This window comes from Galeopterus variegatus, unplaced genomic scaffold, assembly GCF_000696425.1.
Source record: "Galeopterus variegatus unplaced genomic scaffold, G_variegatus-3.0.2 Scaffold647, whole genome shotgun sequence".
In the NCBI taxonomy this organism is placed as follows: domain Eukaryota; kingdom Metazoa; phylum Chordata; class Mammalia; order Dermoptera; family Cynocephalidae; genus Galeopterus; species Galeopterus variegatus.
In genome coordinates, this window is record NW_007726758.1 from 223,681 (window position 1) to 243,541 (window position 19,861).

General features: G+C 49.6%; 2 protein-coding genes across 2 annotated transcripts in view; both read right to left on the reverse strand.

Moving 5' to 3' along the window:
• Positions 1 to 5,264: 5,264 nt before the first annotated feature.
• On the reverse strand, positions 5,265 to 13,166 carry ZNF428 (zinc finger protein 428). Its single transcript, XM_008570941.1, has 3 exons — positions 13,100 to 13,166; positions 10,298 to 10,490; positions 5,265 to 5,935 (listed from the first exon to the last, which is right to left on the reverse strand). The coding sequence occupies exons 2-3, from the start codon at positions 10,371 to 10,373 to the stop codon at positions 5,436 to 5,438; spliced, it is 576 nt and encodes a 191-aa protein (XP_008569163.1). The 5' UTR covers positions 10,374 to 10,490; positions 13,100 to 13,166; the 3' UTR covers positions 5,265 to 5,435.
• Positions 13,167 to 15,896: 2,730 nt separating this feature from the next.
• Positions 15,897 to 19,861, reverse strand: part of CADM4 (cell adhesion molecule 4) — a 5,832-nt gene continuing 1,867 nt past the window's right edge. The window contains exons 5-9 of the mRNA XM_008570961.1: positions 19,218 to 19,382; positions 19,001 to 19,091; positions 18,447 to 18,619; positions 17,524 to 17,652; positions 15,897 to 16,951 (exon numbers count right to left, since the gene is read on the reverse strand). Of these exons, the coding sequence (XP_008569183.1) occupies positions 16,842 to 16,951; positions 17,524 to 17,652; positions 18,447 to 18,619; positions 19,001 to 19,091; positions 19,218 to 19,382 (668 nt within the window). The 3' untranslated portion in view covers positions 15,897 to 16,841. The remainder of the gene's footprint in view (positions 16,952 to 17,523; positions 17,653 to 18,446; positions 18,620 to 19,000; positions 19,092 to 19,217; positions 19,383 to 19,861) is intronic.

Here is a 19,861-nt window from a genome sequence, read left to right on the forward strand (position 1 = left end):
TTATTTTGCGTTTCTGTCACATGTAGCAGAATTTGTAAGGCAGGGGTCTGCAAACTATGGCTGAATCTAGCCTGCTGCCTGGTTTTACAAATAGTTGTATTGGAACATAGTTATGCTCATTCATTTACATATTATCTGTGGCTGCTTTTGCATAGAACAGCAGATTTCAGTAGCTGCAACAGAGACCTTATGGCCCACAAAGCCTAAAACAGTTATCACTGGCCCCTTACAGCAGAAGTTTGTAGACCCCTGTCTCACAGACACACAGCCTTCTCTGGGTCTAGAAGCAAGATTCGCACCCTGAAAAATACCACTTCTAGAAGGCGTGTAGGTGTGTGTGTGTGTGTGTGTGTGTGTGTGTGTGTGTGTGTGTGTGTGTAAAACCAAGGTTAAAACCAGCCTAAGGATCTAATTCCACATGCTCTCCTGAGGTAGGCAGCAGCCTGCCCAAGTACACCCTGAGCTTCCTGTTCTTCTGTGTATACTTCCCTACATGTCAGAGATTCCCAAGACTTCAGAGAGCATCACTGGTAACTTCCAAATCTTTATCTCCAGCCCAAACTGCAGACATGAGACAAATGGAAACCTCAAACTTAAAATAGGTCAATATGATTCCTGCAGCCCCAACCTGCACCACAACTGCCATCATATTAGTATACTGTGCATTCTACTTTTAAATCCTTGAGTTTTTGCACCCCAGCTATAGCCCTAGTCTCCCAAATGCTGCCCTTGCTACCGCTACTGCCCCCCTCCAATCTCTCTATTACAGACTACAAATCAGCTCACATCACTCAATTAAAACCTTCTAATTACATCCCATAAATACCATACAAAGACCTTACCCAGGCCCACAAAACTTAATAATGACTGGGCCCCAGCCCACTAAGCAACTCAACTCCCTCACTGCTCATTTTTTTTCACTATACACCCACACATGCCAGGCTGGCTTCTGCCTCAGGGCCTTTACACTTTGTATTCCCTCTGAAGTGCTCTTACCCCAGAACTTTGCAAGGCTGCCTTCCTTCTCATTATTCAGGTCTCAACATGTGCAACTTCCTAGAAGTCCTCCTTAACCTGGTTGGCTAAAGGAGCACCTCCAACCCTCACCCTGATTTATTTCCTTTCTAGCACTCTTCAGCACCTAGAATTATCATTTTTGTTTATGTGATTATCATCTGTGCCCTTATACAGGAATCCAAACTCCTGAGGACAAGGAAGTATTTTGTCTCCCTCACTGCTACATTCCCAGCACCTAGGACAGTGCTTAGCATGGAGACTCAAAAAATATTCCTTGACTGTGACCGTTGTTTACATAGTGTCTCTCAGGCTAAGCCCATCCTTCCATACGGCTCTGTGATGCTTGGCTTTCTACACTTTCCCAGATTCCCTTGACAGCTGGCTTCCTTAAGTTCTACCCATGAGAGGTATGGGCAGAATGGAAGGAGGAAAGAGACTCACCTTGCTTTGGGATCCTGCTGAAACCCTCCAGCAGCAGCACGAGCTCCAGCATCTTTCTATATTCTCAGCACAAGGACACTGTGCCCCTCCTAAGGTTTAAGCACCTGCCATGTGGCACTTTGTCACTGGTCCCTACACCGGCACCAGCTGCACATGGCTTGTCCTCCAAGCTCCTACTGGGTTTTAGTAATCTCACTTCTCTTTTTGTATCTCAGTCAGTCCTAGAGTGGGAGTGGATTCTTGCACACACTAATTTCTGGGCTACCTTGTTTTTCCAAGTTTGCACTTTCAGCCTTCTAACACCTGTGTAATAATCATTCTCTGTATTAAATCAAATCGTCTCTTTGGAATACCTGGCTTGCTTTCCATAACCAGACTGGGCACTGACTGAATTATGCAAATGGCAGACCAGGTTTCCTGATTCCTAGCATCTCTCTTGATCCTTAGGAATATCTGCTGATGGATGGATGATTCTCTACGTAATGTGCTAAAATAAATCCCTGTCTTAACACTAAGGGTTGAGGATTCAGATCCCCATACTGTCCAGCTGCCAAAAAGAAATCCTTGTCTTATGACGGAAGAGGGGTTAGGCATGTCGCCCCAGGAAATGAAACCCATTATTACACTCATCAATGTGCAATGGTTTGTATGTATGTGTTCCTCCAATATTCCTATGTTGGGAACCTAGGACCCAATGTGATAGTAAAAGGGGTCTTCAAAGAGTTCATGGAAAGATAAAGATTCATATTATCTTTTGATTCTGTTTTTCCATGAACTTTTAAAGTACACTCGTATGAAGGGGTGGGGCCTTTAAGAGGTGATTAAGTCATAAGGACTCTATCCTCATGAATAGGATTAGTACCCTTATAAAATGGCCTGAAGGAACTTGCTAGCCTTTTTGCTCTTCCATCTCTTCCACCATGTGGAGACACAGCATTCATCCCTTTTTGCCCCCTTTCACTATAAGATGAAGCAAGAAGGCATCATCTTAGAAGCAGAGAGCAGGCCTCTCCAGACACCGAATCTGCTTGCCTTGATACTGGACTTCTCAGCCTCCAGAAATAAATTTCTGTTCTTTATAAATTACCCAGTCTCAGGTATTTTGTTACAGCAGCACAAATGGATTAAATCACCGTGTTGTTTTAACAAGTTGTGAATTTGTACATGGACAGTTCTGAGATTCTGTGATGCTAAGCTGTAGTGGTTATGAAAGTCTCAGTTCAAAGAGTGGATAAATATTAGGTTCTGAGATGAGAAGTGTGGGTTGTGAATAGTGCTTTGGTCTGAGATCCTCTAACAGGTGTCAAAAGTCCAAACATTCTTCTGTGCCAAGCAGGCAGAGCATGAGACGTCCAGATGTGAGACGGTAGGAAACATGGAGACTATACACACAAGAGTGATTGCCTCATTTATAAGGGTGACCCCTACTCAGCTCCGGCAAACTACTGCCCCATGGGATCGTGCAATCCAGATCTCACAATTTTTCAAGCCAGAAATCTCCATTTTTATGTAAAATTACTCACTTTTCAATGTTGGTAACCAATGTGATTTTTAGTTCTGTGGAGACCAAATACATTCCTGTAAGTTAGATGGTGGCTGTGATCTGTCAGACTGTCATTTCTGTTGTGTGGTTTAGTGGCTCAAAAGGTACACCCTGCATCCAGTTGTCTGGGTTCAAACCTGGACTCTGCTACTTACCGGCTGTGACCTCTGGTAGGTAACTCAACCTCTCTGTGCCCCTATTGTAGCAGTTGTAAAATGGTCATGAAAATAGCCCCATACATCTAAGGATTAACATGAGGACTCAGACTCAGAGAAAGCCAGTTGATGTAATGGCCTACATGGCCCAGATCTCCGCTCCTCTCTTAGGTCACCTCCTACCAGTCTTCCCCCTGCCATCCTCAGCTCTATCCTCATGGGCCCATATGCTCTTCCACAAACATCCCAAGCAGGCTCCCACCTCAGATCTTTTCACCTAATGTTCCCATAGCCCCATGGCTCATTCCTTCCCCTCCTCTAGGTCTCTGATGTCACTTCCTCAGTGAGGCATTCCTTGACCATTGTATTTAAAATCTCAAACTTCACACACACAAGCCTCCCATCCCCCTTCCTTTTTCTTCACAGCACTTATTACATTCTAACATTCTATACATTTTGTATATTAAATACCTAATTACTCTCTTCCCCATTATAATATAAACTCCACAAAGGCAGGAATTTTTGTTCAACGCATTTACCACTATATTCCCAGCTCCCAGAACAGTGCCTGCTGTCTCATAGGTGCTCAATAAATCATTGTTGAATGAATGAGTAAATAACAGTCCCTACCTCATAAAGATCCGATGCAATTGTCCATTTAAAGCACTCAGCCCAGGGCCTGGTCCGCTGTGAGCGCTGACTTAATGATGGCCTTTATGGTAATTCAGGTTCTATTCTTGAAGGTTCTTAGTTGCCAAGCTTCTATGAGTTAACACATGTAAAGCGCCTTAGAACAGGGCTTGGCAAACAGTAAATGCTCAGTAAATGGTAGCTATTATTATAATTAAGCTTCTATTTTCAAAGTAGGTTTGGTGCCAAGCTTCTGTGAATTAGTACCTCCCATCTCAGAGCAAAAGCTCAAGTTTCGACAAGGCTTTAATGAGCTGGCCCTCTGCTACCCTCTGACCTCATCCCAATAGCTCTGCCTCCCTCACTCCCTTCCAGCCACTCTGTCCTCCTTGACACACCCAGCATACTCCAGCTTCCTCCAACCTAGAACACTCTTCCTCACCAATCTGTGTGCACAGCTTGTACACTCCCTCCTTCAGGTCACTGTCACCTTTTTCCAGAGGACTACACTACTGCAAACCCCTATCAGAACTGATCTCCCTTCTCTGCTTTATTTTTCTCCATAGCACTTATAACCATCCTGCATATGCTATATCTTACTTGCTTGTTAATTGTCTCCACCGCAGCCCCTACCCACCCCTGTATAAGCTCCATGAGGACAAGGACTTTATCTTATCCACTGGTGTATTCAAAATGCTTAGTACACAGCAGGTACTCAAAAATATTTGTTTAATGAATTAATGGATCACAGTCCCTACCTCACAGAGTTATTCTAAGAACCTGATCTTATGCAAACCAAGTGCAGCATTTTGTAAGTATAGGGAAAATGGTAGCTATAATTACAATTAAGGTTCTATTTTTATAAGTTCCTAGATACACAACTTCTATGAGTCAATATGTATAAAGTCCTTGGACAGGCACTAGATACCTGGGAAGTGCTCAGAAAGCACAGCTATGATTATAATTAAAGTCCGCTCTGTAGAAGTTCATACGCAATGTGGCAGAGAGCACTAGCTGTCCTCCACAAACTGTTTTCTGGGCGCTTGTCTAGACTGCCTTTCCTAAGCTCCTTTGCAGTTAGCTGCAGCCATGTAACTCATTTCTCAGCAAGGGCACAGCAATGGAAGCCAGGCAGACCTCTGCAGGCTCCTTATCCTATTCTGTCAGAGGACCCAGGCCATTGCCACCCAGCCTTGACAACAGGCTTAACGGGTGGCCTGAGTCCCCAAATCACACACCCAGGAATATTATGCAAATGAGAAAAAATATGTTGTGTTTGAGGCTTTACATGAAGCGGTCTATGATGGAATATAAGCACTTAGTAAACATTAGTTATCTTGGCCACAACGATCCTGAAATTCCTACAGAAGCAGCCCAAGGGGATGGTGGGATAAATGTCCAGGTGCGTGTCTCTCTCTCTCTCTCACATGCATGCGTGCGCACACACACACACACAAACACCAAACACACGCTGGACAGACACACACAGAATTTGGCTTTTATTCTGACCTTCACACATCTACTGCTAAGACAACACAAATTGGCAGAACCCCATCTCCCATGACCACTGTGACCAACCCAATTTCCTCAGCCCCTTCCTCCCACCCCACCCCCCTTCTGCCAAGCTCCCTGGGTGGGGGGGGCTCTGCCTAAACCTCACCCCGAGCATGCAGCATGAAGTGCCCATGCAGCTCCCCGAGGTTGTCAAAGGAATCTTCACACTCTGTGCAGTGGTACGTGCCCTCCTCCTCATCTTCCTCCTCCTCCTCCCGCCCAGCTGGTGGGCCCTCCCCAGCCCGAGGTGGCTCCTCCTCTTCCTCCCTGAGGGCCCTGCCTTCAGGGGCTGGTGCTTCCTGGGGGGCTGTAGCAGGGCAGCAGAGCCGGCAAGGTGGGGTGCCCGGCGGGGCCTCCCCAAGGGGTGAGCGGCCACAAAGCTGGCAGGGCTGGGCTGGGGGGCCTGGGGGCTGGGCTGCACGGGGGGCCCGGCGGGATGGGCCACCCCGGCCGCCCCCCAGGCGCTGCTTCACCTTGTAGCCAGGGTCATATTCAGGATCATCGGTGGTCTCTTCTTCCTCCTCCTCCTCGTCTTCTTCCTCTTCAGAGTCTGGCTCTGAGAGAGTGTATTCAGAGTCAGATGAATGCTCAGGGCCTGTAGGGACACAGATGGGGACAGATAGTGGCCTCAGAGAACAGAGGGCTATGCCCAGCTCTCCCCTCCCTAAGCCCCATTCAAACTTGCCACAGTATGGAGAGGGTAGCGAGGGCAGAACCCTTCCCTTCCTCACAGATGAGTCCCCGTGGCATAGAACAGGGCCTGGCACACAGTAGATGCTCCATATCTATGTATCAAGCAAATGAATGTCTAACGAGAACTGCATTGGGGGAGAGAGTAAGGATAAAGCAGGAACAGTCAAAAAACAGTAACAACAATAATGACAGCATCCACTGCTATTTTTAAGAGCCCTGTTCTTATATATTAACTCACTGAATCCTAACAACAACCCTTTGAGGGAGGTACTTTAATTATCCACAACTGACGAATGGGGAAACAGAGTCACTTAGATGACTCACTTGCCTACAGCCACTCAGCCCTGACATGGAAAGCTAAATATGGGCGATGGCCTATACTACATCATTTTAGGGAGACAAACATTTGAACAGGTATTTAAGCAAATTAAAACACACATTCATAAGAGTGTACTTCAAAAAGTTCATAGAAAGATGCATATTCTATTCTTTCCACAAGCTTTTTGGTACCTGTGTCTGTACTTTGATATATGTCATCATATATATATAAGTGAATTAAAATATTTATAAGTGTGTATATTACTGTGATTTCATGAGGAAGGACATTCCTAGGACAAGTTTAGGTTTAAAAAAAGGAAAAGAGATTGAAAGTCAATGTTCAGGAAAGGGCAACATTAGTGGTCATTCCAGGGGGTGCACACAGCAACGGTTGGGGAGGGGGGTTCCCATGACAGCAGTGAGGGGAATGCCAACTTCTTCAGCCATGGTGGCAGAGGCCTGCGAAAAGCATCTCCTAGGACTAATAGCTTCACCCTGCATCCATCCGAGCTCTCACTTATTTCTCAGTTTCCTCCAGCAGCCCAGATAGATCCCATCACCACTAAGGCAGCCAGGGCAACCTGTCCTCTGCCCTCACTCACGTCATCACAATGGCCACAAGGCCCTCCAGTGCCCCTCTGACCTCATCTCCGACCTCACTAGCCACACTGGGCTCCTCATCATCCCTCATCACCAGGCATGCACCCACCTCAGGGCCTTTACCCACCCTTTCTGCAGATGGACTAAGCTCATTCCCTCCCATCCTCCATGTCTCTGCTCAAGTGTCACCGTCTCAGTGACACCATGGCCACCCTATCTAACCAGCAATCCCTCCCCAGCACTCCCTATGCCCCTCACTCTGCTTTACTTCTCTCTCATCTTCTGACTCACTGTATACAACATTTACTTGTGTGTTTGTCTGTCCCCAAAAGCAGGAACTCTGGTTCACTGTCATGTCCCCAGCACCTAAAACACAGCACCTAGAACATTTTCTTTGTGCCTGCATATTTGTGGAATGGATATCTTTGCATTCAATTTGACAAACCTTTTCTGAGGCCTTCACATGTGCTGTTCCCTCTGCTGGGAATGTCCTGCCCTATTTTCCCTAGTTTTTTCCATCATCCTTTGGGATCGAGTAGGAGGCTTCCTTCTTTGGTGAGGCCATCCCAGACCTCCTCATCCCAGGCAGCCAGTCACTTTTTCTACTGTCCTCCCACTGTCCCAGTCCCAAACCGCCATGGCTGAGGCCATCTGTGTCCAGGTTCTTTCCCCACCAGACCAGAGGACAGGCCTAGTCTGATTCATTGCTGGGTCTCTGGCATCACGAGCCCAGAGTGGGTTATAAGTATTTGCTGAGCGTCCCTCCCGGCAGCTTTCTGTCTCATTAGTTCCCGCCCCTGTCCTGCAGTCTCCTTGCCATTTAACAAACATTTCCTGAGGCCTTGGCATGGGCTGGTCCTTCTGTGACCTTCGGGACCCAGCACAGTTTCCATCCTCTATGAAGCCGCCACCATGACACCCCAGGCTCCCAGTCAGGGGTCTCTCCCCAACTTTTCTGCCTTGGTACCTCCTGCCCCAGCATCTCCCCATCACTGTCCTAGAGGTTGTGGCCATCTGGGCCCAGAATGTCTCCCCCATCAAACTAAGACTACTCAAGGGCAGGTCTGATTTCGGGATCCCCAACACTGCCCAGGAGAGGACAAGTGGGTCAACAGATGACAGTGCTCTCAAGGCCCTGATCTCCCTCCAGACCTCTGCCTCTGATCTCCTCTCACCTGGGGTGACCCTTTCCTTCTCTACTGGCAAACTCCTGTTCCTTTTTAACACCCAGCTCATATGTCACCTCCTCTGTGAAGTATTCCTTGTCTCCCCAGGTGGTCAGTGTCTCTTTTGTCTGGACTCCCCCTGCCCCGGCACTGCCCTCCATAACGCCCTCCATCACACCCTGACCACCCTTGGCAGTGACCATCTCTGGGTCTAGAGACTGGAGAATCCTCACAGGACCTGGATCTGACCCATCTCTGTGTCCCCAGCAATGCTGAACATGAGTCAGCCTCAGGAGACATTTGCTGAATGGCTGCGAAACAGAGCAAACATCTCCAGCCTTAGGCCAAGGCCCCTCCCCTCTCTCCTCTCACCTCTGACTTGACACCACCCACTGTCCAGGTTCTTCAATGCCCACTATGACTTCATGCAGTTGGCCTGTGACAGGCAATCAGGTTGTCGTCCATGGCTACCAGGTCTTTCCTGTCCACCGTGACTTCCAGGACCACAAGCCCTTTTGCACCCACCATGCCTTCTCCACCTAAGAGATCTTCAAAGCCCAGCATGTCTCCGGCATCCACTGGACCTTCCGTGCCCACTGCAGCTTCCACACCTCCTGCCTCCTTCAAGACCAAATCGGCAGTACCCAACAGGTTGTCAGTGCCCACCAAGCCATCAACATCCCCCAACTTGGTCATGAGCCCAAGCAGTTCCAAGTCCACCAAATCAACAAGTACAAAGAGAGCCCCTTCTAAGCCACCCAGCAGCAGGTCCCGAGTCCACAGCAAAGTGAGAACACCAAGAAGGGTAAGCACCGACACCAGGGCCAGCACCGACTCCAGGGCAAGCAAAGCCAGCAAGGCCAGCGGTGTGAGACACCACCAGCAGAGGAGCACACAAAGCCGGGGCAGAACTCCTGGTAGAAGAGGAAGCCGCAGCTCCAAGAGGTCACCCAGCAGGGCCAGCACTTCCAGCAGGATGAAAACTCATGGTGCCAGACCAGGCATGGCCAACAGGGTGAGAACCCCTACTTCCCAGCAAAAACAGAGTCGGGGTAAGAGTTCCAGCCAGCGTAGAACCAACAACCAGGAAAGGAGTGACAGCCAGCCTAGAAGTATGAGCAGGGAGAAGAGTTACAGCCCACCAGGAGCCTCGGGTATGGAAAGGAGTTCCAAGCTGGCTATAACCCCAAGCAGGGCAAAGAGTCACAGCCCAACTAGAACTCCCTTCAAGGAGAAGAGTTACAGTCAGTCTCCATCATCACTGAGGAGGGTGAAGAGTTACAGTCAGATGATCACCCCCAGTAGAGAACAGAGTTACAGTCCAACTGAAATGCCAAGCAGGGTCAAGAGTTATAAGCTGGCTAGCACCCCCAGCAGGACCCAAAGTCACAGCTGGTCTAGCACACCCAGTAGGACCCGAAGTTGCAGCTGGTCTAGCAGCCCCAGCGGGACCCAAAGTGACACCTCGTCTAAAATCCCCAGAAGGGGAAGAAGTCGCAGTCGAAAGAGGACTTACAGTAGGGTGAGAAGTCCCAGTTGGAAGAGAAACCATAGTAGGGCAAGAAGTCGCACCCCGAAGGGAACTCCCAGCCAGATGAGAAGACATAGCCAGTCTAGAATCCACAGCAAGAGAAAAAGTCAAAACCAATCTAGAACCCCCAGAAGGGAAAGAAGTCACAACTGGTCTAGATCCCCCAGCAAAGAAAAAAGTCACAGCCAGTCTAGAAGCCCTAGCAAGGAAATAGATCATAGCCGATCTAGAACATCCAGCAAGGAGAGAGGTCATAGACGATCTAGAACCACCAGTAAGAAGAATGATCACAGCCGATTTGAAACCCTCAGCAGAGAGAGAGATCACAGTCAGCAATCTAGAATCCCCAGCAAGGAGAGAGACTGCAGCCAATCTGGAACTCCCAGTAAGGAGAGAAATTACAGCCGATCTGGAACCCCCAGCAAGGAGAGAGGGAACAGCCAATCTAGAACCCCCAGCAAGGAGAGAGATCCCAGTCAATCTACAATCCCCAGAAGTCTCAGTTGGAAGAGTTCACCTAGCAGGACAAGGAATTCCAGTCAGAATAGAACCCCTAGCAAGACAAGGAGCCACTCTCTATCACCATTTTCCAGAGGAGCCCAAACGCTGAGCCAGGAGGATAGTCAAGCCACCTCAAAGGCTCCCTCACCTGGGGAAAGGTCTTCATCGTCTTCTTCCAAACTGGCGTAGCCCCCAGTCTCAGCTGGCTCACGGGTCTCTGTCATGGCTGGGGGAGGGGACAGGAGACGAGCAGAGCAGCAGCTGAGCAGTGTCCCTCCCCAGCCACACCTCCAGCCACAAGTTCTTCTCTAACACAGGATGTTGGCAGGTACAGAGGGATGCTGAACAAGGGAAAGAAAAGGCCTGTGATGACTCAATAAATTTTTACATAGCACCTGTCCCCACCCCAAGCCCAACTGTGTGCTCAGTGCTGAGGAGGAGGTAAAAATGGCCCCACCTTTTGTCCCTGACTGCCTACTGGGCACTGACTGCAGGACCTGACCCTCTGTAGGACTTTAATTTCCACATCTAAGCAATAAGACTGCTGTGGTTCTTATTCAATGGGGTAGGGAGAGGTGACATTCCAAACATTTAACAGTAGGTACTTGCATGGTTACCAGTCAGAACCAAGAGTAGAGCAGGAGCCTATGTGAGTCATTAACCCTTTAGCTGCTGAACTGTGTGGAAGTTCAGGGCTGGGGAGGGTCCAATGTGACAGTGAGGAATAGGGAGTACTTGGTATAGCAGTGATATACCAACCAGTCTGGAAGTATTTCAATATTTAAACAAATGGCAAGGCTGCAGCTGTTTGTGAATGTCAGCCTTAGTTTTTTGGTTTTTTAATTTCATCTTTTATATTTTAATCTTTTTCTCTCTCCCTGTCAGCCTTAGCTCTATATCAATCGGCAAGACAGTGACTGGGTTTGAATCCTAAATATCACTATCTAGCTGTAAAGCTACAAGGAAAGGACCTAACTTCTCTAGCCTGTTTCATTCTCTATAGGAAAGGGGCTTCCATGCCTTAACTCATGTTCTCCTCATAAACCATGTTGAGAGATTACCTCCTTATTGCAAATGAGGAAACAGGCACAGAGAGGCTAACGAGTAGCCCAAGGTCACACCATTTGGTAGGTGGCTGAACCAAGATTTGAAGCCATGTCATCCTACCTCTCATAAAATCTCTCAGCTCACAAGATTTTTTGAAGATTCAGTAGGCTCATTCATATAAATTGCTGTTATATGGCAAGTATTCCAATAAACAGTGGCTGTTACTACTCCTACCCCAACTCTCTGTAAACTTCAGCCATTCCAGACTTTTCACCTTTCCCTGTGCCTTTTCACCTTTTTCACCTTTCTCAGGCCTTTTCACATTTGTGGGTCTTAGTAGACACTGCTTTTGCTGTCTAGAGAGTGCCCTCCTTCCCCCTTGTCTGCCTGGAGAACTCTTTTTCACCTTTCAAAGCCCACCACAAACATTAAGAACCTCTATACTTCTTCCCAGCCCAAATATTACCTCTGCCTTTCCTAGTAAGGCTTCCTTCATGCCTTTGTCTCTTTCTTCAGGAAGAGACCACCCCCCACACACACACACCCACACCCACCCACACACACCTTTTGTCTCCCACTGCACTCCCTGACAGTAGAGAGCCTTGCAGGGGCAGTTAGTGAAGAGGCCAGCCGTAGCTCTTATATGCCAAGGCCTATGCTGGGCACTGGGGATACAGAGGTGAAAAATACCCGGTCCCTTCAAAGCCTGGATGTCAAGTTTAATGCTGGGCACTAAAGAGGGAAAGATTCAGATTGAAGCCTGGAAGAGGCTGGACTATGGGGAGGGCTGGCATCATTGGCAAGGGAACTTCCTAAAGAAGGCACCTGGATCTGGGCTTTTAAGGACACAAAGAATTGATAACTGGCAGAAGAGAGTTCTCATGACACCCTATTGCCTGTAGGGGCCCATCTAAGTTGAAACTTCTACTTTATACCAGGATAAGATTGCCAGATTTAGCAAATAAAAACAGAGGACACCCAGTTAAATTTCAACTCCAGATAAACAACAAATAATTACTTGATACATGTGTATTCCATGCAATATTGGCCAGGAACTTTTCTAAGAGATTTGTTGTCTGAAATTCAAATTTAACTAGGCGTTCTGTATTTTATCTGGCAACCATACACCAGAGACAATCAGGACTTCCCATGTGGCTACCAGGAGACAATGTCCACCAGCCTAAACCCTTTCCCAAGTCCACATCACACAAGGCCCCTTCCAGAATATTCCAGACATCACGTAGAAGCATCCCTTGGTGCATAAGTCCCACTCCCACAATGCCTATGGCGGCCACACTGGCTCCCATGATCTCAGAAGGGCATAAATGAAGCTCCCTCATTATAATCGGGCAAATACAGTGCCGGAGACCTCACAATGCCCTGAGCCTACAGCAACCAACTCCCATGATGCCCCGCGTGAGGACAATAGGCACGCGTTCCCACAATGCTAGGGCAAGACCAGAACAGAACCTTATGCAAGATAATAAGGACCAGTTCCCACAATGCCCTACGGCAATTCTTCCCAGCATGCCTCGGGCCTATAATGACCACCTTCTAAGAAGCCCTGCGTCGAAGCATTCCAAGCTTTCAGGATGTGTTGTGAAAGGTGTGCGTCAAAAGGGACCAGTTCCCCACAAGGAGGTAGAATAATCCTTCCCAGAATGCACCAGGCCTGTAACGACTAGCCGACCGACTCCCACAATGCCTTAAGGCGGGACGTTTTCCCCAGGGCGGTGCGGAGGGGCGTGGGGGTAGAAAAAGGAGCCTGGTCTCGCCCTCAGGCCACCTAAGGCCCAAACCGCTGCCGGCTCCCCGGTGACCGGAGCGGTCACTCCCATCATGCAGCGAGCCCATAGCGCCCGCTTCCCGGCATGCCCCGCGCAGCCCTGCCCCGGACACTCACCGGCGCTGGCGGAGCGCGTTCCGGCTCGGCGCTGGCGGCTGCACTCCTGGGCCCTGCGCCTGCGCTGCAAGTAGGGCAGGAGGGAGCGAAAGGGGGTGAAGAGCCTAGGGCGCTTGCGCAGCGAGATGGACCGTTCCTGTCGCTCTGTGGGAAGGGGGGCTAGTCGAGTCGGACCACCGACGAGAACCGCGCAGGGGTTGCCGTGCTCTGCCCCTCGCTGGCCGGGTTTACTTGGTACAATCCGCGTCCTGACGGAACGAGAAGCTGCAGGGCTCGCGCGTGCGTGTGCAGGGCAGGAACGCACCTTATAAATGGGATGCGCTGGGGGTGGGGGGCGCCAATTCGGCCTGGATCGTGGACTGGTGGCCTGCTTATTTGCATAACATTAGCGCGGGACAATGGAGGGCCTCCTACACTGGAAGTGGTGATTTTCATATTCCTCGGAGAGGCCGTACTCCTGAACGCATTGATTAGCATATGTGGGGAGCCTGAGCAAAGCGCATGCGCACAGAGACTGCAGACTAGCGCGAAGTTGGTAACCTTGTCTTGGTCGGGGATCAGATTGCATCCGAGAGAGGGCACAAGGGTCAGGACACCTACCAACTCTCCCAGCCCTACACCAGGATAAATATTTATTGATCTAATATATCAAGCCCTGTGCTGGAGCACAATATGGTTCCTACAGTGAACAAGACAGGCCCCGACACTATCCTCATGGTGCCCTAGTCAAAGATCTACACCGATTTAGACAACTACAGCCCAGAAGGTCTGACTTTGAATGGGTGGAGCATAGAAGGTCGTGGGAGCCAGAAGAGGTGCCTGCCAGAGTCTGGGGTTCTGGAAAGGCTTCCAGGAGGTGGTAATCTTTAAGCCAGGTATGAATGGGAACCAACTAGAATGAGAGTCTTTCTGGCCCAAGAAACAGCAAAGACAAATGCCTAGAGGCAAGAAAAAAAATGCGTGGTTTGAGGAAGCGCAAGCAATTTAGTATGTCTGGAACACAGAATTGGAGAGGCGAAAGGCTTTATGCTCAGTATAACGGGATATTCCCTCTTCCTGGAAGAAGTGGCTTTGTCACATTCCAGCTTAAAACTCTTCAAGGGGTCCCATTAGACTTAGCCAAAAATCCAAACTCTTTATCATGGCCTCAGGGACTATATTCCTGGTCTGGCCCTGCTTATTTTTATGACCTCACCCACCTCTCCTCTTTATCCACTCCTGTCTAGGTCTGCTCTGCCTCAAACACTCCAATCTCTTTTACCAGCTCAAGCCTTTACCCTTTGCCTGAAAATGCTTTTCTCTGTGATCTTGTAAGAGCTGCTCTTGGGTTCATCATTTGTATCTTGGCATAGATGTCAATCTAAGAGGCTTTCATTGATCTTTCTGTGTGGGGTTATGGATAAATCAAGATTAACCATGAGTTGGTGGTTGTTGAAATTGGGGTGAAGAGTACATGAAACTTCATTGTCCTGTTCTATCTACCCTGATATGAACGAATGAGGGGCCTAGGATGTCAGACTAAAACGTTGTTAAGTAAAGAATTAGAGGAGGCCATTGTTTTGGTACTGTTCCCCTTACCCTGCATTTCACCTTAATAGTCCTTATCATAATCGAAATTAAGTTTCTTTGCTTCCTTGCTTATAGTCTTCATGAAGGTAAGAATGGAGTCGCCCTTTTTCACTTTGGGTCCCCTGTGCCTAGAGCAGGATCAAATTCAGATTAGTTTTAAAGTGTCTGTAACACCTAATATTTGCCTGTTTTATTCCCCATGGACTCTCCAGAACTTTGAGCAGCACCTGGTACATTATAAGAGGTTATTTTTTAACCTAAGGTTAGAATAATACATCTAAAATTTAGATGAATAAATGAGGAGGCTAGCATGCCAAACTAAAATTAGATCAGCCTGAAGAATATGAGAAAAAAAAAAATTAGAGGAGGCCATTGTTTTGGACTAAGCTCCTGCAATAGACCCCAACAAACCAGACTAAAAATCAAAATGGAGTAATCTTGCTAAAGATCCCTGCTACCAAACTCAAACTAAGTTATCTGACATTCTGAGAAACCAGGAGAGACAACCAGTTTCCCAAAGAGGCCAGTTTCAATCTTCAATCAGCATGATAATGAAGATCCCTCTCCTTTCATTCTTACACAAAAGTAGCCTGAAGTAACCTGATGTTAACTAATCTTTTTCTACTGTTGTCTTCCTGTTTCCACAATTTACAAGAAAATTAACTAATGTGCTGTTTGCTTCTGCTTTCTTCATGCCCTTCTTTGTCTATAAAGCCAGGCTCTTCTGCTCCACTCATTGGAACACTTTTTCTATTTTATGGAATAAAATGTTGCCCAATTCTAGAATCGCAGTAAAGCCAATTGAGATCTTTAAACTAAATTCCTTGTAATTTTGTCCTCTGACAGATCTTTGACTTAATCTGGAGGTGATGGAGAGCTAGGGAAAGGTTTTGAGCAGGGCAAGAACAGGATGAGATGAGAGTAATTGAAAGTTCTCTTGGAGACTAATGTCAGGGGTGGGGGGAAGCCAGGGTAAGGGTGCTGGCCATGGGAATGGAGGAGCTCAGTAGCTACCAAAGAGACAAGACTTGGTGACTATTTGGCTGAAGAAGTGGCCAGGAAAAATACTCAGCTACCTTGGGAAAGTGGAGGTACCGTAGGTGAGGTCAAGACCCTCTCCTGGCTTATACTCTCCACCAGCAACCTTCACACTTCCCTCCCTCCCCCTCAGTTCCCCTCCCAATGGTGCAGCCCTGGCAGAGGGACAGACACACAGCCACCCCAAACACTTGTTCTCTCCTCAGTTTAATGATGGTTAGTGGGATTGCCAAACCCTCTCCCCATTCCCCTCCCCGCCCCGTACAAAATGTGTTTTGTTTTGTTTTTTTTTAACAAGAAAAAGGGGGCAAAAGCCAGGAATGGGGGAGGTGGGTGCAATCTGATATTTTCATACAGATTTTTGATTTTTTTAATATATTATATATAAAACCATAGAGAACACGTATCCCCCCAGACTCCTTTCCCCCTCCTCGGGGGGCCTGGAGGAGAGATGGGAAAGGCCCCCCCAGGAGTGGGTGGACAGAGAGACAAATATGGGTGGGACAGACGTGAGGGGAGGAGGTGGAGGAAAGGGGTGCCCAGTAAGCTGGGGAAGGGGATTGGAGAAAAGGGTTGGGGCTGTCTCCCTCACTGACCCGATCAAAGTGTGTGTTATGACACAAAGACACAGAATCCCTGTTTCCATGCCCTCCCCCCACCCGTACCCCCACCGTGCAAACATGGCTTTGCAAAGAGGTGCCCAGAGCTCTGTGGAACTCTTACAATGGCTGGCATGGGGTCTGGAACCCCCAAAGAAATCTGTTTCCCTTCCCTGCCCACCCCGCCCTTCCTAGAATCTGACTCCCTCCCCACAAGACCTGGTTCTGTAGCCTAGGGGCCCTGGCCTTCCCCCAGTCATCTTCACCCAACCCAATCCCTACCGCCCTCCCTGGACTTGGGGGGTCTGGACCTTTGGCCTCTGCCCCCTGGGGGACCTAGACCTCTGAGCCCTCATTTCTGGCCCTTGCAGAGATCCAGGTATCCAACAGCCCCAATCCCTGCCCAAGCGTCTGAGGTGTTAGTGGTGGGGGGAGAAGCCCACCATCCCAGACTCTGGTAAATGTCTTTGCTGGTTCCTTGCAGCTGGCAGTGGGGAGGACCCCAGCCCAGGCCCAGGCCTGGGATGGGGGTGGGGTCAGATGAAGAATTCTTCTTTCCTCTTGTGTCCATCGCTGCCATTGAGGAAGGCTTCTCTTGCTTCTCCCTGCTCATCCAAACCACTGGCCTCGTGGGTCAGATAGGAGCCTGAGGGGGTGACAGACCCCCGGGCAGAGGGGACATTTATATGTGGACCCAGGAATTGGACAGAAATATATGAGAAGAGGATAAACAGACAAGACAAATACCAGACGAAAGAAGAGGGAGAAATGGAACACACAGGGAGAGGGAGTCAAGTCCAGAGAATAGCAAAAACAGTGGCAGAGAAAGAGGTAAAAGCAGAATTAGGAAGATTCCAAAAGTTCACGGGAAGATCCGCCCTTTCCCCTTCTCTTGGTGGCATCCCCTTGCTCTGTTCTCAACGAATCCAGCAATTAGGAAGATAAGTTGTTTTATTAAAATCCATGGCGTTAATTCGTCCTCATCCCTTTATCATTAATTCAGTTTCATCACTTTTAGAGTGCTAGGAGTAAAGCTCCCCACTTTGGAATTTTGACCTCAGATCCCGCTGGATTTCGAATCCTGGGTCTAGGCTCCGTCCCTTCATTATCCTGGGTCTGTGCCTACACTTTGCCTAACCTGGGCTCTAGGCCCCGCCCTTTTCCAGATCCCATAACCAACCACACCCCTAGCTGAATTCAGGCCCCGCCCCCACTCACCCTTCTGCCGTACAGAGCACCAGACCATGCCCACTAGCACACATATGATCAGAAACACCAGCAGCGCCAGGATGCCGCCCACAATGGCGTAGGGAACCGACGTCTGAGCCTCTACCACCGCACCGGGGTCTGCCAGAGGGACAGGGCGCAGGGCCAGTCATCAGAGGATGGTCCCAATTCAGCCCCATCGCTGCCAAATTCTTAAGCCAGTCAGCACACCACATCTAACCACACCCTTTTACGTGCCACACCCCTCAGAATTACTGCCACCTGTAGTCCTTTCTCATGGCTCCACTCTTTGCCGATGCTCCACTTCCTCAAGAAACGCTTGTTTGTTTGTACAGTGCCTGACCCTGTCACTGAATTTTTGCTAAAAAAAACTCCCTCCTCTCCCTCACCCCCCTCCCCCAGAAGACAGAAACAGCACGTCGCTTTTCTTTTTTTGGCTGGCCAGTCCTTTTCTTTTGACTCAGTCCCCCCGCACCCCCGAAGAAACGGAGTTACAGACCAGGTCCAAGTCCCTTCCCACCTTGTCCAAAACGTTCCAGATATTTAAAGTGCTGGACTAGGGCCCAACCACTTCCAAAATTCCTGCCCCACCGTAATGAGCTAAACAGAAAGCACATTAAGTGCTAGGGGCCATTCCAACCGCTTTACATATTTAGTTCATATAATCTTCACAACCCTGTGAGGTAGGAGCTTATTCCATTTTACCGATGAGGAAACTAAGGCGCAGATAGATTAAGTTCACTGCAACAGGAGGCGGCAGAGCCGAATTTGAACCCAGCGGGATAGTCTGGCCCCAGAACTATATGAAGTCTGTTGGCTCTTGACCTCCCGAATATCTCTTTGCCCAAGTCCTGTCCCAAACGCCCCGCGCCTGCCCTGAGCCCCGCCCCACACCTGCTGCAGCCTGCCCTCACCGTAGACCACGAGCACATAGAGCGCCCTCGCGTGGCCGTGCTTGTTCGACGCCTCGCAAGTGTAGGTGCCATTATCCGCTGATACCAGGCCCGGCAGCGTGAGAGTCTCCCCCATCGCCTCGGCCCTCTCCGGCAGAGACTCATTCCCGCGGTTCCAGCGGATCTGATTTGGCCTGGGCGGGGGTAAAATATAGTGAGAGTTAGGAACCCAGGTGCCAGCAACCATCCTGACCTCTCAAGAATCTAGACATGCAGCTCTCATCCCGCAGGGACCTCCAAAGAAGAGGCTCCCTACTATCCCTTTCCTTCCTAGAAAACCAACAGTCCCGGAACCAGCTTCCACCCATCACCAGGGTCTCAGGAATCCTAGTCCTCCCAGACCCTTCCACCCTTAGAATCCAGGAGTCTGGGACCCCACACCCCTCCTCCCTCAGAACCCAGAAGTCGGGTCCCAGACTCCTGTTCGCCCAGGCCCCTCCTTTCTGAGACTCAGGTATCCAGGTGACCAGCCCTCTTTTCCTGAGGATCCAGGAGTCTTGGGCCCCAGAGCTCACCTGGGGTTCCCTGTGATAGCACACGTCAGCACCAGCGTGTCGCCCTCTCTCACTACAGCTTGGGAGGCATGGATCCTGGCCGTGGGGGAGTCTGAGCAGAAGTAAGACGACAGAGTGGTTTCCAGGTCATCCGGGTGATCACGCGAGGCTAGGGACCCTCCCAGGGACGGGCGGCTGGCGTTGGGACTCCCAGGGTCCTGGCCCGCCGGGCACTTACACTGCACGTCCAGCACGTACTGCGTCTGCTTGCTGTGTCCGGAGGGCAACGCCTGGTTCTGCGCCTCGCAGATGACGATACCGCCGTCGTCTTTGCGGTCCACACGAAACCGCACTGTGCTCGCCACGCTCCAGACCTTGCCATTTTCCTGCGCGCTGCTCACTCCTGCCACGCCCCGCCCGGACACCATCAGGCTGATTCCGACCCCGCCCATCTTCCCCAGCCAATCCTCAAACAAGCTATTTGCTAAGCCCCGCCCCTTACCCACATGCCTTGCTTCTTGTCCTCCAAACCACGCCCCTCCCCAAACCGAGCCTCTTCCCGCAACCGTAGCCTCTTCCCAAAGCTTCTCCCTCTTTCACTCCCACGCCTTCTCATCTATCGTTTCAACCAATAGCTACACATTTTATTTTATTTTTTCGGCAGCTGGCCGGTAGATGGATCCGAACCCTTGAGCCTGAGTGTTATCAGCACCACGCTCTCACCAACTCAGCTCACCCGCCAGCCCTAACAGCAACATCCTGAAAGGCTAGTGTCGGTCAGAACCTCCGCACTCTTCTTGCACAAGCCCCGCCCACATACAAAACAGCCTCTTTCCTAAGCCCCGCCTCCGGGAGCCCCGCCTCCTCTCAAGCCCCCCCCCC

Coding starts and splice junctions, on each gene's coding strand:
- ZNF428 (XM_008570941.1), bottom strand. CDS start 10,373: ATGACAGAGACCCGTGAGCCAGCTGAGACTGGGGGCTACGCCAGTTTG. Junction 5,936..10,297: donor CGATGAAGACCTTTCCCCAG/GTGAGGGAGCCT, acceptor GTGTCCCTACAG/GCCCTGAGCATTCATCTGAC.